We start from the raw sequence: 26,782 nt of genomic DNA, 5'->3' as shown, positions 1-26,782 counted from the left end.
AACAGATAAATAAGAAGCATCAATCATTAGTTTTTGGGGTTTTTTTTTGTTTTTTTTTTAAATAAAGGGTTTTTTTTGTTTTTTATTTTATTTTATTTATTCATTTTAGAGAGGAGAGAGTGACAGAGAGAGAGAAGAGGGGAGGAGCTGGAAGCATCAACTCCCATATGTGCCTTGGCCAGGGAAGCCCAGGGTTTCGAACCTGCGACCTCAGCATTTCCAAGTCGACGTTTTATCCACTGCGCAACCACAGGTCAGGCCTCAATCATTAGTTTTTCGTTGAGCGTTGCAACACCTTAGTTGTTTAATGATTGTTTTCTCATATGTGCCTTGACCGCGGGCCTTCAGCAGACCAAGTAACCCCTTACTCGAGCCAGCGACCTTGGGTCCAAGCTGGTAAGCTTTTGCTCAAACCAGATGAGCCCGCGCTCAAGCTGGTGACCTTGGGGTCTCAAACCTGGGTCCTCTGCATCCCAGTCGGACACTCTATCCACTGCACCACCACCTAGTCAGGCTGTAGTCATATCTTTTGGAATGTGTGAAAGCATTTTTTTAAATTTTTTTTTTGGCATTTTTCTGAAGCTGGAAACGGGGAGAGACAGTCAGACAGACTCCCGCATGCGCCCGACCGGGATCCACCGGGCACGCCCACCAGGGGCGATGCTCTGCCCACCAGGGGGCTATGCTCTGCCCCTCCGGGGCGTCGCTCTGCCGTGACCAGAGCCACTCTAGCGCCTGGGGCAGAGGCCAAGGAGCCATCCCCAGCGCCCAGGCCATCTTTGCTCCAATGGAGCCTTGGCTGCGGGAGGGGAAGAGAGAGACAGAGAGGAAGGGGAGGGGTGGAGAAGCAAATGGGCGCCTCTCCTATGTGCCCTGGCCGGGAATCGAACCCGGGTCCCCCCGCACGCCAGGCCGACGCTCTACCGCTGAGCCAACCGGCCAGGGCGCATTTTTTTTTTTTTTTTTTTTAAGTGAGAAGCAGTAGGCAGAGACAGAATCCCACATGTGCCCCAACCGGGATCCACCCAGCAAGCCCCCTATCAGGCGATGCTCTGCCTGTCTGGGACGTTGCTGGCAACCAATCTATTTTAGTGCCTGAGATGAGGCCATGGAGCAATCCTTAGCGCCCAGCGCAACTTTTGCTAGAACCATGTGAGCCATGGCTGTGAGGGAGGAAGAGAGAGAGAGAGAGAGAGAGAGAGAGAGAGAGAGAGACACACGCAAGAGAGGAGTGGAGAAGCAGGTGGGTGCTTCTTTAGTGAGCCCTGACCAGGTATCGTTCTACCACTGAGCAAACCGGCCAGGGCCACAAAAATGATTTTTTTTTAAAGTTATAACTAGAAATTTCCTTTTTTTTTTTTGGCATTTTAAAAATTCTGAACTTGCCTCTTATTTAGGTTTGGGGCAATTTAAATGACAGATCTAACAATGCTTTAAGTTTTAAATCTCAAGTGCAGTATATATTGCCTGTGAAGGTCACAAATCAAACTGTACTCAGTACAACATGGAAGGGAGTTGCCAAAGAGAAAGGCCAAATCCTCAGTACTTAAAACCTCAAACTACAGGGCCACTTGACCTCCAGATCTACAAAGAAGGAAAGAGAAGAGGCTCAAAAGAGGCAAATTTGAGCCTAGGACAGTTAACTGTGCAGTATATTCTACTGACCTGACCTATCATTGCTACCATTTTAAAATTTCTTGAGCAGGCGAGTTAAACGGCATCCCTCAAACAGCCATTTTGTATCAAAAGCAGAAAATCTAGGCCCTGGCCGGTTGGCTCGGTGGTAGAGCGTCGGCCTGGCGTGCGGAAGTCCCGGGTTCGATTCCCGGCCAGGGCACACAGGAGAGGCGCCCATCTGCTTCTCCACCACTCCCCCTCTCCTTCCTCTCTGTCTCTCTCTTCCCCTCCCGCAGCCGAGGCTCCATTGGAGCAAAGATGGCCCGGGCGCTGGGGATGGCTCCTTGGGCTCTGCCCCAGGCGCTAGAGTGGCTCTGGTCGCGACAGAGCGACCCCCCCCATGGGCAGAGCATCGCCCCCTGATGGGCATGCCGGGTGGATCCCGGTGGGGCGCATGCGGGAGTCTGTCTGACTACCTCCCCATTTCCAGCTTCAGAAAAATACAAAAAAAAAAAAAAAAAAAAAGGCAGAAAATCTAGTCACAGTAATAATACACATTTAACTTGTAAATCCTTGCTGAGATATTAATATTTTTTATTACATGTGTTTGCCATGAGTAGTTTCACCAAAGGAAAACTTGAATATTTCTGTACTAAGGTCTTTCTAGTAGTGGTAAATAAGGCAAGAGGCATAACTGAAAGAGTCCAAGTCAAATAACCAGGCTTCAAGGCCCTGGCCGGTTGGCCCAGTGGTAGAACGTCGGCCTGGCGTGCAGGAGTCCCGGGTTCGATTCCCGGCCAGGACACCCAGGAGAAGCGCCCATCTGCTTCTCAACCCCTCCCCCTCTCCTTCCTGTGTTTCTCTTCCCCTCCCGCAGGCGAGGCTCCATTGGAGCAAAGTTTGCCTGGCCTCTGCCTCAGGTGCTGGAATGGCTCTGGTTGCGGCAGAGCAAGGCCCCAGATAAGCAAAGCATCACCCCCTGGTGGGCATGCTGGGTGGATCCAGGTCGGGCACATGCGGGAGTCTGTCTGACTGCCTCCCGGTTTCCAACTTCAGGAAAAACAAAAACAAAACCAGGGTTCAAATACCAACTCTTCAACTTTCCAGATGGTCAATTCTATCTGCATTTATGTATCTGCAGATATAAATGAAAACACCTTTTTAGGTTATCATGAGACTTAGCAATAATGTATATAAAAATACCCTGCAAATAGTAGGTACTCAATAACAGTGAATTAAATATTTACCTACCAGGCTCTGGCCAGTGGCTCAGTAGATAAAGCGTCAGCGTGGTGTATGAACAATCCAGGTTGGATTCCCGGTCAGCATACACAGGAGAAGCAACCATCTGCTTCTCCCCACTATCTCTCCCCCTTCCCCTCCCACAGTCAGTGGCTCAATTGGTTCCAGCGTGGCCTCGGGCACTGAGGGCAATGAGGATAGCTCTTTTGGAGCATGACAGCCTCAGGTGCTAAAAATAGCTCAGTAACCAAGCACTGGCCATAGATAGAGCAGCCAGATGAATCCCAGTCAGGAAGCATGTAAGAATATGCCTCACTATCTACCCCTCTTTTCACCCAAATAAATAAATAAATACTTACCTAACAGAACACAAATAAAAAAGAAAAAGAAAAATGATCAAAATTCTAGGCTGTGAAAAATACTGTTGAGATTTTCAAGCAGAGCCTGACCAGGCGGTGGTGCAGTGGATAGAGCGTCAGACTGGGATGCGGAGGACTCAGGTTCGAGACCTCGAGGTAACCAGTTTGAGCGCGACCTCATCTGGTTTGAGCAAAGCTCACCAGCTTGGACCCAAGGTTGCTGGCTCGAGCAAGGGGTCACTCGGTCTGCTGAAGGCCCGCGGTCAAGGCACATATGAGAAATCAATCAATGAACAACTAAAGTGCCGCAACAAAAAACTGATGATTCTCATCTTTTTCCCTTCCTATCTGTCTGTTCCTCCTATCTATCCTTCTCTCCGACTCTCTGTCTCTGTAAATATATATATATATATATATATATATATATATATATATATATAAATAAAAATAAATTTTAAATACCTACTCAAAATACATCAAAAATCAGTTTACTTCCTACTTATATATACAACTAACTCATTTCACCCACTGTTAACATTACCCAATCAAAAAAAGAAATGGGACCTAACCAGGTGATGACTCAGTGAATAGAGTGTCAACCAGAGATGCTGAGGACCCAGGTTTGAAACCCCAAGGTCGCTTGAGCATAGGCTCACCAGCTTGAGCAAAGGGTTGCTGGCTTGAGTGTGGGATCATAGACATGACCCCATGGTCACCAACTTGAACACAAAGGTCATGGGCTTAAAGCCCAAGGTCACTGGTTTGAGCAAGGCATCACTGGCTTAGCTTGAAACTTCTACTCAATCAAGGAACATACGAGAAGAAATCAACAACTAAAGTGCAGCAACTACAAACTGATGCTTCTCATCTCTCTCCCTTCCTGTTTCTCTCTCGCTCGCTAAAAAAAAAAAAAAAAAAGAGAGGCCTGACCTGTGGTGGCGCAGTGGATAAAGCGTCAACCTGGAATGCTGAGGTTGCCAGTTCAAGACCCTGGGCTTGCCCGGTCAAGGCACATGTGGGAGTTGAAGCTTCCTGCTCCTCCTCCCCTTCCCTCTCTCTCTCTCCCCCCTCTAAATTGAATAAAAATAATTTTAAAAAAAGAAAGAGAGAGAGAAAGAAAGAAATGGGTTTTGTAAATCAGACATGCAACTTTTTTTTTTTTTTTTGGTAAATTTATTTATTTTTTTTTACAGAGCCAGAGAGAGAGCCAGAGAGAGGGACAGACAGGGACAGACAGACAGGAACAGAGAGAGAGATGAGAAGCATCAATCATTAGTTTTTCATTGTGCGTTGCAACACCTTAGTTGTTCATTGATTGCTTTCTCATATGTGCTTTGTCCGCGGGTCTTCAGCAGACCGAGTGACCCCTTGCTGGAGCCAGCGACCTTGGGTTCAAGCTAGTGGGCTTTTATTCAAACCAGATGAGCCTGCACTCAAGCTGGTGACCTCAGGGTCTTGAACCTGGGTCCTCTGCATCCCAGTCTGATGCTCTATCCACTGCACCATCGCCTGGTCAAGCCTAATTTTTATTTATTTGTTAAACTAGTGTTGTTGTTTTTTTACTCAGCAGGTGCAGTGATTTTATTTTACTTTTTTATTTTTATTTATTTATTTATTTATTTATTTTTACAGAGACAGAGTCATAGAGAGAAATAGACAGGGACAGACAGGAATGGAGAGAGATGAGAAGCATCAATCATTAGTTTTTCTTGCGACACCTTAGTGATCATTGATTGCTTTCTCACACATGCCCTGACCGGGGCCTTCAGCAAACCAAGCAACCCCTTGCTCGAGCCAGCGACCTTGGGTCCAAGCCGGCGAGCTCTGCTCAAACCAGATGAGCCCACGCTCAAGCTGGCGACCTCAGGGTCTCGAACCCAGGCCCTCCGCATCCCAGTCCAATGCTCCATCCACTGCACCACCGCTCAGTCAGGCTATTTTATTTTTTATTATTTTTTTAGAGACAGAGAGAGTCAGAGAGAGGGATAGGTGGGGACAGACAGACAGGAACGGAGAAAGATGAGAAGCATCAATCATCAGTTTTTCATTGTGGCACTTTAGTTGTTCATTGATTGCTTTCTCATATGTTGCTTCACCGTGGGGCTATAGCAGACAGAGTAACCCCTTGCTGGAGCCAGTGACCTTAGTTAGGTCCAAGTTGGTGAGCTTTGCTCAAACCAGATGAGCCCGCGCTCAAGCTGGCAACCTCAGGGTCTTGAACCTGGGTCCTACGCATCCCAGTCTGACGCTCTATCCACTGCACCACCACCTGGTCAGGCAAACCAGTTTTTAAAAATTACAACAGCAGCCTGACCTGTGGTGGCGCAGTGGATAAAGCGTCAACCTGGAAATGCTGAGGTTGCCGGTTCGAAACCCTGGGCTTGCCTGGTCAAGGCACATATGGGAGTTGATGTTTCCTGCTCCTCCCCCCTTCTCTCTCTCTCTCTCTCTCTCCTCTCTATAATGAATAAATGAAATCTTTAAAAAAAAAAATTACAACAGCAAATCCAATTAACTTCACAATGCTATATTTGCTATTTTTTATTTTTATTTTTTTTATTCATTTTTAGAGAGGAGAGAGAGAGGGGGAGAGAGAGACAGAGAGAGAGAGAGAGAGGAGAGAGAGACAGAGAGAGAGAAGGCGGGAGGAGCTGGAAGCATCAACTCCCATATGTGCCTTGACCAGGCAAGCCCAGGGTTTCAAACCGGCGACCTCAGCATTTCCAGGTCGACGCTTTATCCACTGCACCACCACAGGTCAGATAATGCTATTTTTTTTAAGTGAACATCTTTCCTATACTAATCTGTATCTTACAGAACTTGAAGAGTTTTTCTACAATTTTTTAACATTTTACTATGGAAATGTTTTTAAATTAACTTTAATGGGGTGACATTGATAAATCAGGATACCTATGTTCAGAGAAAACATCTCCAGGTTATTTTGACATTTGATTATGCTGCATTCCCATCACCCAAAGTCCAATTGTCTTCCGTCACCTTCTAACTGGTTTTCTTTCTTTTTTTTTTTTTATTATTATTATTATTATTTTTTTTTTTTTTTCTGAAGCTGGAAACGGGGAGAGACAGTGAGACAGACTCCCGCATGCGCCCAACCAGGATCCACCCAGCACGCCCACCAGGGGCGACGCTCTGCCGTGACCAGAGCCACTCTAGCGCCTGGGGCAGAGGCCAAGGAGCCATCCCCAGCGCCCGGGCCATCTTTGCTCCAATGGAGCCTTGGCTGTGGGAGGGGAAGAGAGAGACAGAGAGGAAGGAGGGAGGGGGTGTGGAGAAGCAAATGGGTGCTTCTCCTATGTGCCCTGGCCAAGAATCGAACCTGGGTCCCCCGCACGCCAGGCCGATGCTCTACCGCTGAGCCAACAGGCCAGGGCCTAACTGGTTTTCTTTGTGCCCCTCCCTCTCCTCCCCCCCACCCTGTAACCCCTATACTCTTGTCCATGTCTCTGAGTCTCATTTTTATGTCCCACTATGTATGGAATCATATAGTTCTTAGTTTTTTTCTGATTTACTTATTTCGCTCAGTATAATGTTATCAAGGTCCATCCATGTTGTTGTAAATGATCCGATGTCATCATTTCTTATGGCTGAGTAGTATTCCTTATTATGGAATTTTTAAAACATACACAAGCATGACCAGGCAGTGGCACAGTGGATAAAACATTGGCCTGCGATGCTGAGGACTCAGTTTTGAAACTTCAAGGCCAAGGTCACTGGCTTGAGCAAGGGGCCACTGGCTGGGCTGGAGCCCCCCACCCCATCAAGACACGTATGAGAAGGAATCAGTGAACAGCTAAGGTGCCACAACTACAAGTTGATGCATCTCTTTTCTCTCCCTTCCTGTGTGTGTGTGTGTGTGTGTGTGTGTCTCTCTCTCTCTAAAAAAAAAAAAAAAAAAAAAAAAAAATGAGTTCCCATATACCCATCATCTAGATTCAGCAATTTAAAAAAATTTTTTCCACTGATTTGTAAGAAAGGAAAAGGGAGGGGAGAGAGGAGAAAAGACGGAGGTCAGAGAGAGAAAGAGAGAAAGAAGCATCGATTCATTGTTCCACTTATTGTTGCATTTAGCTGTGCACTCATTGGTCTTTTCTCATATGAGCCCTGACCGGAGATAGAACCTGCAACCTCAGTGTGCCAGGACACTCTATCTACTGAGCCACCCAGTCAGGGCCAGCTTCAACATTTTTGAATGTCATTTTTTCCTTGAATGCCATTTCTATTAACAACCTTTTTAACATTTTTTTAAAAGATTTTATTTATTTTAGAGGGGGGAGGGGCAGGAAACATCAACTCCCATATGTGCCTTGACCAGGCAATCCCAGGATTTCGAACCAGCAACTTCAGTGTTCTAGGTTGATGCTTTAGCCACTGCGCCACCACAGGTCAGGCAAACTTTTTTTAAAGCAATACTGAAAAATGTTTACGTTTAAGTTGTACTCACAAACTGTCCATTAAAGTGTTTGAATCAATGATTACCTTGATGTAAAAAACTGCTTTTAGAAATATTTTTAGCTCTGGCCCATGGCACAGTGGACAGAGCATCCTCCTGGAGTTCTGAGGTCACCGGTTCAACCCCAGGGTCGCAAGCCAGATACTGCGAGCAACTGCTCAACCCCAAGGTCATCAGTTGGAGCCCTGGTCAGGGCACATATAAGAAGCAGTCAATGGGTACACAACTAAGTGGAACAACCAGTTTATGCCCCCACTCCCCCTCTCTCTCAAAAAAAATTTTTATATGATACAAATCAACTACTGTACAAAGTTTATAATTTCAAAACTCACATAATCCTACCTAGTTTCTAATTAAACAGCAAAGCTGATGAAAACGTAACACAAAATATAAAAATTTAATTTAAGACACTGAAAAAGTATTTTAAAACATAAAAACTTTTACCTGCTTCTGTAACATAAGCATATTGAAACTGTACATTTTTTTAAAAAATGAAGCCTCCAAGTTACTTCTCTAGTGTACCTGGGGTTTTCAGGCTTTCATAGACATGTAGTTCCCTTACACACAGGAATACTAATATGTTAACTAGAACGGTCCAGTGATTAAATTTCAGCTATCACTTCAAAGACCATTAATTGACAGACCATACTACAAATCTTACAGTTCCAGTTGTGCTCTCTTCTAAAGTTTACCAAAGTCAAACAGGTGAGAGTCGTGTAATATAATTATATAAACATTACCAGATATGCAGAATATATGCAGACATGCTGTGTGACTTAAAATTATGGCTGTTAAAAAGCTTGCTCCTGCTTGTGACTCTCCTAAACCTCCCTGAACAAACTCACTCCTCTTAAATTCCACTGTTACTTGAACCTCATATGGCATGCCTGGGCAAATTTGATGACTTGGATTTTGTTTTAGAAGCCAGGCTTACTGCCAAGTCTGCTGTGTCTACTCCCCTGACCCACCAGGACAGCTTTAGACAACACCTCCCTTATTTATGTTACTGCAGTGAGCAAACTCATGCGTACTATCAAATGAGGCTCAACCTACTCAGGTTTCCTATGGCTTAAGAGTAATGCAATTGACTTCACTGTATTATGGCTTCCTCAACCACACTTCTTATTTAAAATGAAACATCACTATATTGAATCATCAATAACTACTAAACACTAAGAAGAAAAGTAATGGACACATACAACTTCAATCATTATATTCTCTTAAAAGATTTCCATTTTATATATCAGTATTTTATTACTTTCTCTCAAGAAAAAAAATCCACTATTTCTTACTGAAATGTCTTTATGATTAGACTTCAAGAAAAAAAATAAACATAGAGCAAAACTCAAAAGCAGAGCTTGGGATATGCCTTCACTAAAAATACATAAAATTTTAAGCAAAGTTTACTGGTTGCCACAGAAAGACAATGCATAATAGTAAGTTGATTTTACAACTTATCCTAAATTAATATCTTAAATGCTCTCAAATGCTTAAGATACAGGCCATACTAGACCCCACAATTTCTTGATCATGTACATAATACCCAAGTTTTAATTAGTATATCATCTAATAAAACTAATACAGTATTACCTCTGGAAATAGTTTAGAATATATGTCAAAATATTCCTTGTCTTGGCAAATAGGAAAATCTATGAAAACACAAGTAGAGCAATGCTCTTACAATGATGAAATTTTAACAAAACAATATAACAGCCTGACCAGGCAGTGGCACCGTGGATAGAGCATCGGACTAGGATGTGGAGAATCCAGGTTCGAGACCCCGAGGTCGCCAGCTTGAGCACTGGCTCATCTGGTTTGAGCAACGCTCACCAGCTTGAGCCCAAGGTTGGTGGCTCAGAGCAAGGGGTCACTCAGTCTGCTGTAGCCCCCAGTCAAGGCACATATGAGAAATCAATCAATGAACAACTAAGGAGCCACAATGAAGAACTGATGCTTCTCATCTCTCTCCCTTCCTGTCTGCTTGTCCCTATCTGTGTCTCTCTCTCTGACTCTGTCTCTGCCAAAAAAAAACAAACAAACAATATAACAAAAAGTTTTTCCTCAGTTTTTCACTCACTAAAATACATTTATTCACTAATCTTTATCACAAAATTCTGCTAATACCTACAGTAGAATCCTCTACCCCGATTACAAGTGTCAGAGGAACACAGTATTAAATACTTCTTCCAAGTTAAATAGTGAAATGTTATCAGTGACTCAATCACCTAATACACAGTCTCACTGTATTCAAGTCTAAAGAAAAAGCTGGTCTGTGGTATTAAAGTAAGGCTCAGCAGTAACCAAATCCTTTGGCACAGTACAAACACACCATTAAATTTCTACAGGAAACCATACAAGCAACTTCCCTTTTTTCATACTGATTTAAATATCCAATTATACTTAGTATGGATAGCAAATAAACCATCTTTACACCACACTCAGTAACAATTTCATTCAAGAAAACAGAAAAACATAATTAAAAGTGAATGACCTTCAATAGTTAACTTTACCAAGATATGAAAAAGGAGATAAAATAGAAAAGAATCATAGGGCCCTGGCTGGTTGGCTCAGTGGTAGAGCGGCAACCCAGAGTGGGGCTAGCCCAGGTTCGATGATTCCTGGTCAAGGCACACAGGAGAAATTCCCATCTGCTTCTCCACCCCTCCCCCTCTTGCTTCTCTCTCTCTCTCTCAATCTCACTCTCTCTCCCCCTCTTGCAGCCAAAGCTTGATTGGAGTGAGTTGGCCCTGGGCTGAGGAGGGCTCCATGGCCTCCTCCTCAGGTGCTAAGAAGAGCCAGCAACCATGGGGTCATATCTATGATCCCACACTCAAGCCAATGACCCCACACTCAAGCTGTGAGCCCGCACTCAAGCCAGCAACCTTGGGGTTTTGACCTGGGTCCTCTGCATCCCAGGTCCGATGCTCTATCCACTGTACCACCACTTGGTCAGGCTGAGTGTGCATATTTTTAAAGCTCTGTTAATTACCACCATTTAATGAGCACCACTGGAACATGGACTATGCCAAGAGCCTTAAATACAGGGTGTGGCAAAAGTAGGTTTACATTGCTCATATGGAAAATAATACAATAATTAATAGTAATACAAGAATAAATTTCTTGTTTCGTGTACTCATAATTGTAAACCTACTTTTGCTCCACCCTGTACATTAACTCATTTAACACAAGTTATATGTTGAGCAAAAATTATCAATAAAAACTGAAAATGTGGCCCTGGCCGGTTGGCTCACTTCGGCCTGGCAGAGTAGTAGAGCGTCGGCCTGGCGTGAGGAAGTCCCAGGTTCAATTCCCGGCCAGGGCACACAGGAGAGGTGCCCATCTGCTTCTCCACCCCTCCCCCTCTCCTTCCTCTCTGTCTCTCTCTTCCCCTCCCGCAACCAAAGCTCCATTGGTTGGAGCAAAAGATGGCCCGGGCGCTGGGGATGGCTCCTTGGCCTCTCTGCCCCAGGCGCTAGAGTGGCTGAGCGACATCCTGGATGGGCAGAGCATCGCCCCCTGGTGGGCGTGCCAGGTGGATCCCGGTCGGGTGCATGCGGGAGTCTGACTGCCTCCCCATTTCCAGCTTCAGAAAAATAAAAAATAAATAAAATAAATAAAATAAAAAACCCTGAAAAATGTGAACATAAAATTATCTGAGAGTAAATTATAAAGAAACAGAAATCAGATCTCTAAGCACTAAACAAATAAAAACACTACTGATTAAAAACGAGACAATGACCAAAGAGAGAGAGAAAGAGACAATGATATTGGAAAAACTCTTCAACTTTACATATGAAAAAGCTGGGTATTAAAGTGATGATATCTGACAAAATTCACAGATCTTATCATCAAATAAATTTTTTACAAAAATATATATTGTATCTAAGATATTTCTCCCCTTTGAAAAAGTGGCAGTAGAGCCTGACCAGGCAGTGGTGCAGTGGACAGAGGGTCAGACTGGGACACAGAGGACCCAGGTTCGAAACCCCAAGGTCTTTGGCTTGAGCACAGGCTCACCAGCTTGAGAGCAGGGTAGCTGGCTTGAGTATGGGATCATAGACATGAATGACTCCATGGTTGCTGGCTTTAAGCCCAAGGTCACTCGCTTGAGCCCAAGGTCGCTGGCTTGAGCAAGGGATCACTGGCTTGACCCCGGTCAAGGCACATATGAGAAAGCAATCAATGAACAACTAAGGAGACTAAGAAGCCATAATGAAGAATTGATGCTTATCATCTCTCTCCCTTTTTGTCTGTCTGTCTCTATCTGTCCCTCTCTCTATCTCTCTCTCTCTATTGCAAAAGAAAAAGTAAGTTTAGCCCTGGTCCATTGGCTCAGAAGTAGAACGTCAGCTGGGCGTGTGGATGTCCCAGATTTGAATTCTGGTCTGGGCACACTTACAAAAGTACCCATCTGCTTCTCCACCCCTCTCCCTCTCGCTTCTCTCTCTCGCTTCTCTCTCTCTCTCTCTCCCCCCCTCCCCCCCTCCCTCCCTCCCTCCCTCTCCTTTTACCCCCACCTCCTGCAGCCATGACTCAGGGCACTGAGGATGGCTCCATGGACTCTGCCTAAGAGCTCTGTTGCTGAGACACACAGCAATGGCCTAGATGGGCAGAGCACCGCCCCCTAGTGGGCTTGCCAGATGTATCCTTGTCAGGGCACATGCAGGAGTCTGTCTCTGCCTCCCCTTCTCTCATTGAATTAAAAAAACAAATTAGATGTAATACAAGTAACTAAAATCTTTAGAGATGAAAAACCTACAGTGCCCAAAATTACATAAGATCTGCTGTCTTATGGATCTGATCAATAAAAGCCAAAGAACTGAAATAAGTCTCATAAACTTCCTCTACCACAGAAAAAGTGAGCATTAACTCAAAACTTAAGCAGTATTTATTACTAATTCAGCAAATATTGGTGCCAAGTGTATTAAAGAAACTACGCTAGTGGCCCTGGCAGGTTGGCTCAATGGTAGAGCGTCAGCCTGGCGTGCGGAAGTCCCGGGTTCAATTCCCGGCCAGGGCACACAGGAGAGGCGCCCATCTGCTTCACCACCCCTCCCCTCTCCTTCCTCTCTGTCTCTCTCTTCCCCTCCAGCAGCCAAGGCTCCATTGGAGCAAAGTTGGCCCGGGCGCTGAGGATGGCTCTATGGCCTCTGCCTCAGGTACTAGAATGGCTCTGGTTGCAACAGAGCAATGCCCCAGATGGGCAGAGCATCGCCCCCTGGTGGGCATGCCAGGTGGATCCCGGTCGGGTGCATGCGGGAGTCTGTCTGACTGCCTCCCCGTTTCTAACTTCAGGAAAAAAAATACAAAAAACCCCTCAAAAACATGTCACTCAATCCACCTAGTTTCTTCAAAATACATACATAATCATGCTTACTAAAATGAAAATTAATTTTGCAAACCAAAACTTTGAAATCTTAGCTCTGAATATATAACTCATCTTTCTCAAGAGAATTTAAAAATTAACTGCAAGATGTTCACAGCAGCACTATTCATCATCAATGGATAGACAAACAAATTGAGGACTATATACACTAAAATCTCATTCAGCCATAGAAAGGAGGAAAGCATTAATATGTTCTACAAACTGGTTGAACCACAAAAACACTATGCTAAGTGAAAGAGGCCTGACACAAAAAGTCACATGTATATGACTCCATTTATCTGAAGTATTTAGAATAGGTAAATCAACAGAAACAGATCTCAGATTAAGAACTCAGTTTCCAGGGGCCAGGAGGGGGTCATGGAGAATGAGATGCAACGGGTTCAGGGTTTCCTTTTGGGGTGGTAAAATATTTTGGAACTAGATTTAGGTAGTCATTGCACAATATTATGAATGCAAAATGACACTGATTCATTCACTTTAAAATGGTTTGTCCTGTGTATTTCACCTGACTTAAAAAAAAAAAATTTTTTTAAGCTACTAGAATTTTTTTTTTTTTTTGTATTTTTCTGAAGCTGGAAACGGGGAGAGACAGTCAGACTCCTGCATGCGCCCGACAGGGATCCACCCGGCACGCCCACCAGGGGGCGATGCTCTGCCCACCAGGGGGCGATGCTCTGCCCCTCCAGGGCATCGCTCTGTCAAGACCAGAGCCACTCTAGTGCCTGGGGCAGAGGCCAAGGAGCCATCCCCAATGCCTGGGCCATCCTTGCTCCAATGGAGCCTGCGGGAGGGGAAGAGAGACAGAAAGGAGAGGGGGAGGGATGGAGAAGCAGATGGGAGCTTCTCCTGTGTGCCCTGGCCGGGAATCAAACCTGGGACTCCTGCATGCCAGGCCGACACTCTACCACTGAGCCAACCAGCCAGGGCCAAGCTACTAGAATATTTTAAAGTGAACTTTTCTGTCACAAATAAAACTGCTTAAGTTTAACTTTGAGAATTTCAGTTATAAATCAAATTTCAATCCTTAACTTCTTCTGGACCCACATTAATACCAAAATAGGTTTTTGGGCTCTTTTGGCCAAAAATAAAAATCATTTCTTTTTTTTTATTCTTCTTTTTTTTCATTTTTCTGAAGCTGGAAACCGGGAGAGACAGTCAGACAGACTCCCGCATGCGCCCAACCGGGATCCACCCAGCACGCCCACCAGGGGCGATGCTCTGCCCACCAGGGGGCGATGCTCTGCCCATCCTGGGCGTCGCCATGTTGCGACCAGAGCCACTCTAGCGCCTGAGGCAGAGGCCACAGAGCCATCCCCAGCGCCCGGGCCATCTTTGCTCCAATGGAGCCTTGGCTGCAGGAGGGGAAGAGAGAGACAGAGAGGAAAGCACGGCGGAGGGGTGGAGAAACAAATGGGCGCTTCTCCTGTGTGCCCTGGCCGGGAATCGAACCCGGGTCCTCCGCACGCTAGGCCGACGCTCTACCGCTGAGCCAACTGGCCAGGGCCAAAAATCATTTCTTAATAAGCTTTTTTCATGTGGTTTAAATGTTACTCAATATTTTGGATGTACACACAATTCTGTTTTACATGACGATGTTCCTTTATTACTTATATGTTCAGTTAACATCTTATATTTGGTATATAATGGCTCTAATTGTGTCCAGTAAGTTTGCTGACATCATCAATTATTCCTTCTTTATAATGAAAACACTCAAACTAGTTTTTATTTTGCTAAATCACAATCTAATTATAATTCAATACCACCCTCTCCACAAATGCAACTTTTACACTTTCTACTTCTACTGTAACATGCATCACTACCCAGTCTGCCTAGTAGCTTAGTCAGGTTAGATGCCCCCCAACCTCACTTCCCAAACTCCTTGAGGGGCCTTGGTCCTTTTTACCTCTATCATAACACTGCAAGGTACCTAACAATACCTTGGACATAATAGGTGCTCAAATAATGTCAGTGGAATTAAAATAAATGTAACCAACAAAACTATTGTAAATTATTTATTATGTTGAAAAAGACATCTAATATACAGTGTGTCCGTCAAGTGATGGTGCACTTTTGACCAGTCACAGGAAAGCAACAAAAGATGATAGAAATGTGAAATCTGCACCAAATAAAAGGAAAACTCTCCCAGTTTCTGTAGGATGATGTGGCAGCATGTGCGCATGCGCAGATGATGATGTAACACCTTGTATACAGCCGAGCAGCCCATGGCCATGCCAGTCGAGATGTGGACGGTAAAGAAGAAAGTTCAGTGTGTTCTGTGGCTCGCCAAAGTGCAACGTGAATATCAGCGCGTTTATAACGAAGCACCACCACATAGGAATAACATTACTCGGTGGGATAAGCAGTTGAAGGAAACAGGCAGCTTAGTGGAGAAACCCCGTTTTGGTAGGCCATCAGTCAGTGACAAGTCTGTAGAGGCTATACGGGATAGCTACCTAAGGAGCCCTAAAAATCTGTGCGTGCTTGACCAAACGGTGGCACAGTGGATAGAACGTCGGACTGGGATGCTGAGGACCCAGATTCGAGACCCCGAGGTCGCCAGCTTGAGCACGGGCTCATTTGGTTTGAGCAAAAGCTCACCAGCTTGGACCCAAGTTCTCTAGCTCGAGTAAGGGGTTACTGGGTCTGCTGAAGGCCCACGGTCAAGGCACATATGAAAAAGCAATAAATGAACAAATAAGGTGTCACAATGCGCAATGAAAAACTAATAATTGCCTGACCTGTGGTGGCGCAGTGGATAAAGCGTCGACCTGGAATGCTGAGGTTGCCGGTTCAAAACCCCGGCCTTGCCCGGTCAAGGCACATATGGGAGTTGAAGCTTCCTACTCCTCTCCCCCTTCTCTCTCTCTCTCCCCCCCTCTAAAATGAATAAATAAATAAAATTAATTTAAAAAAAAAACAACTAATAATTGATGCTCCTCATCTCTCCGTTCCTGTCTGTCTGTCCCTGTCTATCCCTCTGACTCTCTGTCTCTGTAAAAAAAAAAAAAATCTGTGCGTGAGCCCACATCGAACTGCACTGAATAGGTATGAAATTGGGAGAGTTTTCCTTTTATTTGGTGCAGATTTCACATTTCTATCGTCTTTTGTTGCTTTCCTGTGACCAGTCAAAAGTGCACCATGACTTTACGAACACACTGTATAAAGACTAAAAGAAGTGATTGACAAATACAGCCCAAAGAATCCTTATGCCTCACATTCAGAGTCAGTGCAACTCTACAGAACAGTCTGTTCAACATCAATATGAATATGAAGTAATTCACCTAATACCCGGAAAGAATAAATAGGGATTAGTCTTATCCATTTCCCTTTTGAAGTTCGCCTACATATGTAATAGGGAAAGTGAACTTAATGAACCACAGTATTTCAAACCAGGTCACAGGAGAGCTGTAAGTCCCCAGCCATCCTGTTTCTATTTCCTGATTGTTGTGACCTACACGTATATTAGTGCCCAGGCTTCTCAATTCACGATCTTCTTTAAAACATCTTCCGAGGTGAGCATTTTCTTAAAATAAAACGACTTCCAGAGCTTTCTAGAATTATGAATAAAGCCCCCCACTTTCTTCTAATCTTCTGAAACACTTTGCTCAAGAAAAAAAACCTAGGTTTCAGAAGGTTCCGTTATAAGTTACACCTCTAGTTAAATGTGGACCATAAACTTGCACAAGTGGAACTTACACGATAGCATTACTCTCCCAGCAAAGTAGATTTAACAGACTTGTGCACGAAATTTCAGAGAACTACACTTCAAGAATGCGCATCTTTCAAGTAAGAAAAGACTAAGAATAAATAAAAAACCAAGTGCGTTTACACTTAGGGACATTTTCTCCGCACCCGCTTGCAAAGCTGAGACAACCAGACGCCACTTGGGCAGTGGCCCCGACCCTCAGACTCCAAACCCCGGGAGTACATTGGCCACAGGCATCCCGGAGCCGAGTTCCCCACTAGTTCGCTGACACCAAGCCCGCGGCCACTTCCACGTCTCTGCGACCTACACGCCTCCTCAGCGATTTAAATCCGCTCCTCACTCACCACACGCACGCACACACGGTGCTACCAAAAAACGGATGACCAAAGGACCAGGGAAAGGGCGAGCTCGTGTGAGCGAGACGCTCCTCGGTCCCACCCGGCCCGGTACCCACCTGCAGGCCGCGAGCCCGGGGGCGCTGGCGCCGGCGCCCCGTCCTCGCCAAAGACGAGTTTAAAGTCGAGCTCGTCGTGGGCGCCACAGTTTGCAGTAGTCATCGGCGTGGCCCGGGGTGCTGCGGCTCCTCTTCAGGCGGCGGCGGCTACAGCGGCGGCGGCTCCTCAGTGCCGCTTCATGCCGGGCCGCGCCGGCCAGAAGGTAGCGGCTCCGCGACAAACTTTCCGGGCGGGGACTGCGACGCCGAGCGTTCCGTTCCGAACTCTAGAGCTGGCCGCTGGCCGAACCACACCAGGAGCTGCCGCCACTACCAGTCGCTGGTGTCTTAAACCGCCACAGTCACCACAGCCGACATTCCCCGCCCCAAAACAGCCACCGCCACCGCCACCGCCGCCGCCGCCACCGCTACCGCCGCCGCCGCCGCCGTCGCCCGCGCGCTCCCGCGCCGTGCCGCGCACCCGACCCCGCCCCCTACTGCGCGCCCCTCTGACCGGGCCGCCCATAGGCCACTGACGCTGCAGGATAACCCGACGGCCCCGCCCCTCTCACCCGTTTGCCGCCTGACCCGAAGGAGGAAATCACGTGACCACGAGAGCTGACTAGCCCAGCTACCTCTTGGGAGTTGTAGTTTAGTCTCTCTTCCCTCCTCAACTTCTAAGTCTGTCCCATGCACCAGTATAAGGTTGATAGCCTTCTCTAATTGGATTGAGCCCACTACCGGCCAATCGGAGAAAACTCCTTTGCATATTGGGCGGAGCTCACGTCGAGAAAGGGGTGCCAGAGCCCTGAGGTTACGGGTTCAAGGACGTGCTGCTGTAATATTGCTCTGCTTGACTGAATTTGAGGATATTATCCTGGCCCGGGAGGGTTACGTAGACGCCACTCAAACCCTCATACCCAAGCCTAATGGCAGAGTCTCGAGAAGGGAGGGACCAGCCAGAATGCAGCGAACTCGAGACCTGGGCTGCGCTAGGAGTCAGGAGTTTAAGCTCCCTGTCGCTGTAAACCCACTCCCCTTTGTCAGCCCCCTTGAGCCAATCGTGCAACTGGTCTCTCGAAAACATGCGGCACATTCGAAGCGTCGGCAAAGCCCGATGGGCAGGGTCTATCCCCTACTGGGAGTTAGAAAACTCGTGGTGAACTCGCAACACTAACGAACTCGTGACCGCTGCATCCTAGTATACATGAGAGCGGGAGGGATCATGTTACCCAAACCGAGAGGCTGTTACTGGCTAAGTGACACTATCTAAAGAACAGTTTTCACTTGTGGCCCCTCATCAGCAGGACTCTTCCCCTGAGATGACCCAAGATGTCTCTTCCTGGGGCCTGGGGACGCTCAGCCCAGCTTGTTTACTTATAGCTGCTGCAAGGCGCAGAGTAGGCAAGGAGCTGGGAGACCCAGAGGTGACCCACTCCCCTACCTCCAGGCCCCACGAAGCGTAGCATCCCTGTAAGAGCTATGCGGAGGAACCCAGTGGGGACGCAAAGATAAATTAGTCTCTCCCTTCAAGGGTGGAGGAGAGGCCACCAAATCTATAACCATTGTGCTGAGATTAGGGCTGTGCCAGGAGTTCAGAGATCATAATCCCTCTGGCCACAAATCCTTCAAGGGCTAAGTACAAATTGGAGAGGTGGACAAGAAGTAAGGAAGATGGTTCCAGACAAATAAGATTTTTAAAGACTTGGAGACCAAAAGTAACTGCAGTGAGCACAAGTCAAAGGTGAATGAATAGAGTGCTATAGACCACTGCAAGGTATCTGGACTTTATTCTGAGGGCAGTGAGGAGCCACAGAAGGGTGTGTGTAGAGCAGGGTACTTCCATATTCAGAATTCTGAAAAAAATCACTGGATTCAATTGGGAATGAGGGAGTTTAGAGGCCGGAGAGAATGACAGCGGTCAAAGAGAGGGAGCAAATGGCATTAAGTGGGTGTAACATCCTCCTAATAAGTGGTCCTGCCTTCAAAGGATCTCCAACATTGAGGGGCTGAGTGTAGAATTTAGAGGCCAAAAGCCACACTAACTTTGCAGCCTTCTGCTTCAGGCAGATGGCTGGGCTGTCAATTAGAACCACAGGTAACATGACCCTGGTACAGTAAAAGGCTCCAGAAGGTTGTTCAATACCTTGCATTCCCCACAATTTCAAGATGTGTCCCCCTGAAATGTGCCCCCACATACATACCTCCCAGGTTATCATCTGGATGGAGAAAATGACTTTTATCTAGCCTCTCTATCCTCTAGACATGACTTTACCTGAACCAGGGACTCAGCCAGCTGGGCCAGGGGAAAAAGCAGAGGAAGACTGGGCCTGTCACTCCCACTGCTAGGAAGGGACCACAGAAATTATAGATGGCTTAAAAAACTCACCCATTCATCAAATGCTGGGTGATGAAGCTGTGTTCTCAGCCACTGCACCTGAAGAAAACTTAGAAGGGATCAGGACTTGAGGAAGCCTTCTAGTCTTGAGGAAACTCAGGACTCTATATCATGGAGTGATGAGGGTTGGGCAGGTGTGAGCACCAATGTTAGCAAAAATGTTACTTTTCTAAGAAAGTCAGCAATGGCTGGGAGCTCTGCAGGCTGTTACAGAGCCCCACTACCACATACAGACACCAATACACGAATTCTCTCCAACCCTTTTCCTCAGTTTGGGCCAGAATTCTTCAACCTTGGGGATTCGAACCTGGGTCCTCTGTGTCCCAGTGCGACACTCTATCCACTGCGCCACAGCCTGGGCAGGCCTTGCTGTGGTTTTTGGAAGAACTGGCACACTTTCTAGCCTTACTAATCCCCAAAATGTGATGAGTTAAGAACTCCTCAATCAAGATAGCTAGGATGGATAGATAAGTGTTGTGGTCACAAACCCAGAGAGGGGTTTGGGTGTCTAAGTGGCCTTAATTTAAGGTGAAAAAGGTAAGAATAGTTCTTCTTCAGGCCAGCTCCAAAGCTCTCAGATAGCATTAGGCCATCAGACTCACCTCCAGCCTTGAGAGCCCTGTAAAACCAAAGTTCAAGGGATCAGTGCAGATATAACCCTAGACTGGGCCAGCTGTGTGGGTCCCTATACATCCCCTCTCTCTCCTGTGTGAATGCCAGCCAGGCCTCAGATTTAGGGAAAGCCATCCATTTCATCAGCCGTCCTAGGCCTGGCTCTGCGCCCCCATTGTTGAAGGTTCTCAAGTAACCTCTGAGCCATGGTATGATACAGCTTAGCCTAGTCCAGCCCCCCTTGTTCCACATTAGAGGAAACAGGAACCTTGGAGGAAAGTCAGAGTTTAGAAAACCTCTCTGTCACAGATCCTCTCCCCACAAGCTCTTGTTTGATACTTCTTCTATGCCTGCTCACCACCCCCATGACAAGTTTGGCCATAAGGGACACAAGGACTGCCCTTGAGCAGCTGCAGTCTACAATCGAAGAAAATTAGTTGCTGAAGTCAGCACTTTGTCCTCAAATACTAGGCTAAGGAGTTTGGATCTGATCCAGAGAGCAGTGAAGAGCCGCGGAAGAGTTCTGAGCAAGAGTGACACCTGGAAGGAGCTAAGAGTACAGGAATGCAGGAGTAAGAGGTTCCCCATTCATGTACACAAAGTCCAGTCTTCTTGCTATGGTTTTTGGCATCTTAGTTGTTCATGGATTGCTTTCTCTTATATGCCTTGACTGGGGGTCTAGGGCAGAGCAAGTGACCCCTTGCTCAAGCCAACAACCTTGGGCTCAAGCCAGTGACCTTGGACTTCAAGCCAGCAACCATGGGGCCATGATCCCATGCTTGAGCCAGCAACCGCGCACTCAAGTTGGATGAACCCAAGCTCAAGCTAGCAACCTTGGGGATTCGAACCTGGGTCCTCTGTGTCCCAATGCGACACTCTATCCACTGCGCCACAGCCTGGGCAGGCCTTGCTGTGGTTTTTGGAAGAACTGCCACACTTTCTAGCCTTACTAATCCCCAAAATGTGATGATGAGTTAAGAACTCCTCAATCAAGATAGCTGGGATGGATAGATAAGTGTTGTGGTCACAAACCCAGAGAGGGGTTTGGGTGTCTAAGTGGCCTTAATTTAAGGTGAACAAGGTAAGAATAGTTGGTGGAGCTTTTAGACCAGCCTGGGTCCTGCAGTCATTCCAGGTCTTAGGCAGGTCCTTCCGAGAAGGGCAGGCATCACTGAGGTGTGCTAAAATGAGACCGTTTGTGAGCCAACATATTCAACCAGGATCTTTGTCAGACATCCTTAGTCATCACACACACAACTAGCCCTTACCCACTTGCTACTCTGTAAATGGCCCTTCTCCCCAATGCTTTTCCCTCAAAGTCCCCACACTTCAGCCTCTATCTTAGCAGCTGACCTCTACCCTTGCCTCTCCTACATAGCCCAAAAATGAATCTCACCCCATAAGAGAAGGGGTTTCCTAAGGAAACCACAATGAGAGCAAAGATACTGGAGGACAAATCCCAACTCCACTGGGAAAGTGAATCTTAAGACTCGGTTCCTGGTCCATACGGGTCCTTCCATAAGCTCTGACTCAGATTGCCTTGGGAAGTGGTCCACTGGGACCTCGCTATCTGCCATTCCAATTCGGGTATAAAAAAAGGCAAAGAAAAAAAAGGCAAAGAAGGGGGCATTTTCACTGAGACAATTTCTTGTTCAGAAAAATCAGAAATAAATTGTACCTAAGGCTTGATGTCTGAGATGAGACGATGCCTCAGTTGCTCTGCTGGGTGGGTCTCTTTTCTGGGAGCACTGGTCTGAGCAGTTAGTTAGGGCAGGCTCAGCATGGAGTGACCCCCATTAGTCACACAGTGCCCTATCACAGCACTAACCTATTTATCCTCCATCTAGCCTCAAACAGGCATAGAACACCTGTCTCACTCTTAGAGGACTAGAAGTGACTTGCCCAAGGTCAGAGAGCCATGGACTCTGGGAGGCCACTGGTAGTGCAGTACACTTATCTGTACACAGAAGAGCAATGTGGGTGCAGGAAGGAGCAGCTCTGCGACCAACTGAGACCGAGACCTCACCGACTCAACCCTTGACTGAGGCCTGCAGGGACAGGGGCTGCTGGCTGGCCCAGGGGCCTGACCCTGGGGAGATGGGAAGAGCATGGCCTTGGCCCAGAGGGGAATCCCCCCCTTCCCACAGAGCTTGGAAAAGGGGAGGAGAAGCAGCATGTTTACAGCGGAGGAAGCAGAAGCTGCACTGGGCAGGGACCTTTGGTCAGAACGCCCCTCCCAGTAAGCGGGGGTGGCCCCACGAGTTGAGTTGTGGTAGCTAGCGTTTGTTTGCTTCTCACTGCCAGGAGGAAATTAAAGAGAATCTGCCACTTCCTTCCGGCCCAAACGGGATGGTGGGGGCGGAGGGCGGGGCAGTGGCGTGGGCGGGCAATCACAAGGGCCCCAAATTGTTGTCATCAGCAGTCTCCATCCAATGTCTTCTGCCCAGGGTAGGCACCTCCTAGGTGTGAGCTCGGGATGGCTGGGGCTCAGACTCAGCGCTCCCAACTTGCATGAGCAGGTCCCAGATACCCTCATTGTTCCCCTAGATTCCATATCTTTACATCAGGAAAGCCAACCAATGGCCATTCCTTCAGGTTTACTCATCAGTAGAATGGGCTTCTTGGAACTCCCTGGCTCAGCTCAAATCTAATAAAAACTAAAGGTGATATCCTGCCCCCACCTCAACAGATACTCAAAAGGATGGGTAGGAGATAAACATTTTAGAAAACTCCAGCTCTTCACAGAGGGTGGGAAAGAAGAATCATGCCAGGTCATCCATCAATCTATGTGTGAAGATGCCCAGGGCTGAAGCAGCCAGCATGGGTAAGAGCAGAGGGTATCTTTATTGCACTGTACGAATGTCAGGTTAGGGAGATGCCATCTGAAAAAGCCGGTGTTCAAAGAAAATACTGAGGTCACTGGGAACTTTGTCCTGCTACTCAGACCTACCAAGAGAGATGGGCATTCTGGGCAACCCTTGGGCCATTCTCCAGGCTAATGGCCCAGGCCAGAATCTCTCAATACCTGTTAGACAGGAGCAGCAAATCGTCCAATAGCATCTGGTTCATGCTCTGTACCCACAGTCATCTCAGAGCCAGGCCCATGGTGGAGGGTGTGGGTGATCAAGGTAGAGACAGTGGTCATCAGCTTTCCAAGGACCTCTCTTTACCGCTTCCCAAGGTTACAAAGGGCTTCTTGCACAACTCCCCAGGCATTGCTGGCTCTTGAGCTCTGGGGCCCCCAGGGTCTTGGTCAGGTGCTTCCCGCTTACGCTTATGCAAGGAGGGGCTCTCCTCACCCAGCCGACCCTCAGGGAGCCCCTGGCTCCTCAGACAGACGATGGCTGCAGCCTGCTCCGCCAGTTTCTTGGACTTGTCCCTGGGCAGATGAAGCATAGGGCAATAAGGCAAGTAGGCAGACACACTGATGGCAGGACTAGAGGCTGGGAGGCCCAATTCTCAACACCCGTCACAGCTTCTGACAAAACTGAGGAAGGGATCACCACCCAGGGACGCCACTACCCAGGTACACCAGTCCCCCAACCCTCCTAGGTCAATGCTAGGATCAGGCTCCCCGCCCCAAGCCTCATGCCCACTGAGGAGGAAACTCACCACAAAGTGGACTGGTACTTTTGCTCAGCAACAGTGACAACAGAACAGAAGAGGCGATCCAGGGGACGTTGAACCTGGTGCAGAGAGAGCAAAGGAAACGAATGGCTGTATGAGAGCAAGAGGAAAGAGCCTTAGAGACTCACCCGCCAGGGTCATGTTAGAGGCAGAGAAGAGGAAGTCCTTCCAACCTAAGTCAAATGAGAGCTACCTGGTCCACATGCTCCTTCCCTGCAGAAGTGTATGATGTATCCTTCCAGGGAAGAAAGGTGGATACACAAACAGACAGTGACACCATAATGTGTCAGGAGTTCTGTCATGGACCTAAGCAAAGGGCCATCAGAACCCTTAGCTGTACATGACTATGGAGTCTCCTTCTACTGACATCTGGATGGGCCAGGTCCCAAAATAAGAAGTTCACCAGATGGCAAAGGGGTGAGAGGGGACAAGGACTGGGGCAAAGACAGTCCATCTGGCAGACACCAGATGATATGGCAGGATAGAGAGCTGAGTAGATGAGACCTGAAGCAAAAAGCCATGTGGGGGCATCTCATGCTCTGAGCTGATGAGGACTTCAGCAAGGGAAACAAAGATCAGATTCACTTTGAAAATGTCACTCTGACAGAGGAGGACACAAGGTCCAAGGTACAAGTTTGGAAGTCAAAAGGCCAGTCCAGAAGAGACAGAACCACCTAAACAAGACATGACTAAAAGGGCCAAAGGAAGTAACACAATACTGTCTCAAAGTTTTCACTGAGGGACCCCCACTTCTGGGGCCCAATTCAGTGCCCCATTAGTGGAAGCCTGGTCCAAAATGTACCTAACTTTCAGGTTTGAGCATCCTTCCTAAGCCAATTGGCCCTTTCCAGAGACATCTCCCCTCCCTAAGCAACACCACTGGCAAGGACTGGCTCAAGCAGCCCCTTCCTTAGGCCTCTAGTTCAGGTTTGTGAAAGTGGCCAGAATTGGACAACAGGCTCACTGTCAAAGAAGGGCACGACCAGCAACTGGACCAACCACCAGTAACCACTGTGTGCCTACAGAGGGCAAAGACAGGCTCTAGTCAAGCAGTCTGGAGTCCAGGGTACAATCTATAGGTGTGCTGGGGGTTATGGCACCAGCTGTGGGAATGCTGCAGGGCTGGATGCAGGGCAGGCCACAGCCAGGAACTCACCGTTTCATATACAGGTTGTGCCAACTTCTCCCTCCGGCACCATTCCAGCAGGCACATCTTGGGGGTGATCTGGGGTGAGTATGCTCTCCTAGGAAAAGGAGGGGAAAGAGTCAGGGCCCACCCACCATCACCACCCCATTTCTCAGCAGGGCCCCTACTCAGTTCCTGGTACAAGCTGCAGGAACTGAGACATCAAGCTGCTGCCTTAAGACTCCTGTACCTATTCCCCTAACCTCCCATTCCTGTCCCACCAGCAACCTGGGGCCTGCATTCTGCCTAAAGGGAAGATGGGCTTCAGCATGCTTAGGGAATTGGGGTAGGAAGTGAACTCACAGCACTCCGAGCTCCTGCTTTTGATAGTCAAGAAGGAAGGTCTGGTTTGCCTTTCAAGACAAGATGGGGGGGGGGGGGGATGCAGGTGCCCATACAAAGGTCTCAGGAATCTAGCTTAGTATCTACTTTAATTATGTCTGCTGAGTGTCAAGATCTGCTGCTGCTTTAGACACAGTGGACTCTGGTTTCAGTCAGTAGCACCATATTCCAACTTCCTACCAGAAGCCCTCCCTGGGTATGACTGCCCAACAGTTGTTCCTATACCCCTTCTCCCAAGCCCTTGCCAGACAAGACCGGCTCCTGGTCTGGGCCTTGGGACCTTCGAAAGGCTTAGATCCCAGATTGCATAGGACAAGGATGAGGGAGGGACCCAATCAAAGCTACATCATAGTCTGAGACAATAATTGGCCTGAGGCTACTACTGCCTTGAAAGCATATCATAGGGCTGGTCAGGGGCAGTGGGTATGGGCAGAAAATACACATAAGGACCAGGGTCCTGCTGCTATTGGGGAGCTCCTTTTAGGCAGCTAATTCTTCAGGGCTAGGAAAGAAGCATAGTTTCAGGAACAGAAGGAGACCAGTCCTCTCCCCTGAGTTGTGGGAGGGGCTGGGTCAGAGAAAAGGTGGAGTTCAGTCACCTCTGGGACAAGATGCGCAACCCTGAGAGCACTGCCTGCGCTTTTGGAAACTATCTTATCCAAAGTGCCTTATTTGGGTGCTGAAAATTGAGAACAAGTGTCCAAACCAAAGAAACCTGTGGTCCAAGCTTGTTACTAATCACATATAGCAGCCAGCTTGCCAGCCCAGTCAGCCCGAGAGCACTGGCCCTGAACTTGGGCCCTGACCCAAACTGAGGCCAGCTGGAGACCTACCTGTCAAACTTGACAGCCATCTTAATGACACCAGAGGTGTCTTCGGTCAGCTCCCCTGCCTCCTCTGGGGTCTTGGCCAAGAGCTCGGCCCGCCGGGAGTCCAGTTCCTGTGTGGTCTCCTCATAGAAGGCACCAAGGCCAAAGGCTTCACTATGGAAAGACAAGTCAAGTGTTGCAAGCCCCTTAGGGAACTACTGCAAGAGCCCAGGGCCCCACCACTGAGAATGCCCCTCCATATACACCAAAACACCTCCAGGACCTGGCCACCAAAAGGTACCTTCTACCTACCACTGGGATCAGTCTGGACTGACAAACGGATAGTAAATGTGGGCCCCTCAGGGTGGACACTGGAGGGTAGGCAAGCCTGGGTGGAACATGTTCTAAAGGTCACCTCTACCACCTGAACCTTTCCAAGAAACAGCGTACAGGCAGGTGTTCCCAGCCAGCAGGGAGTAAGCTGACCTACACTGACCAAGCGCCGGAGGCATGCATGCTCTCATCCTCATGTGGGTCCACAGGAGGAAGAGATGGAGGCCTGACCACTGAGTGATTCCCCACTTCCTGCCCCGA

General features: G+C 47.6%; 2 protein-coding genes across 17 annotated transcripts in view; both read right to left on the bottom strand.

Moving 5' to 3' along the window:
• The window catches only part of NFATC3 (nuclear factor of activated T cells 3), a 126,774-nt gene extending 109,093 nt beyond the window's left edge, over nucleotides 1–17,681 (bottom strand). For all 5 annotated transcript variants that reach the window (XM_066243486.1, XM_066243485.1, XM_066243487.1 and 2 more), the window contains exon 1: nucleotides 17,236–17,681. In XM_066243486.1, the coding sequence (XP_066099583.1) occupies nucleotides 17,236–17,338 (103 nt within the window). In that variant the 5' untranslated portion in view covers nucleotides 17,339–17,681. The remainder of the gene's footprint in view (nucleotides 1–17,235) is intronic.
• Nucleotides 17,682–23,009: 5,328 nt separating this feature from the next.
• DUS2 (dihydrouridine synthase 2) overlaps nucleotides 23,010–26,782 on the bottom strand; it is a 42,867-nt gene continuing 39,094 nt past the window's right edge. For all 12 annotated transcript variants that reach the window (XM_066243045.1, XM_066243051.1, XM_066243039.1 and 9 more), the window contains 4 exons: nucleotides 26,213–26,362; nucleotides 25,008–25,095; nucleotides 23,837–23,910; nucleotides 23,010–23,603 (listed from right to left, as the gene is read on the bottom strand). In XM_066243045.1, coding sequence (XP_066099142.1) covers nucleotides 23,369–23,603; nucleotides 23,837–23,910; nucleotides 25,008–25,095; nucleotides 26,213–26,362 — 547 coding nt within the window. In that variant the 3' untranslated portion in view covers nucleotides 23,010–23,368. The remainder of the gene's footprint in view (nucleotides 23,604–23,836; nucleotides 23,911–25,007; nucleotides 25,096–26,212; nucleotides 26,363–26,782) is intronic.

The sequence above is a fragment of the Saccopteryx bilineata genome, chromosome 9 (assembly GCF_036850765.1).
Source record: "Saccopteryx bilineata isolate mSacBil1 chromosome 9, mSacBil1_pri_phased_curated, whole genome shotgun sequence".
Classification (NCBI taxonomy): Eukaryota; Metazoa; Chordata; class Mammalia; order Chiroptera; family Emballonuridae; genus Saccopteryx; species Saccopteryx bilineata.
The sequence above is the reverse complement of the archived record's forward strand: the minus strand, read 5'-3'. Positions and strand labels throughout refer to the sequence as shown.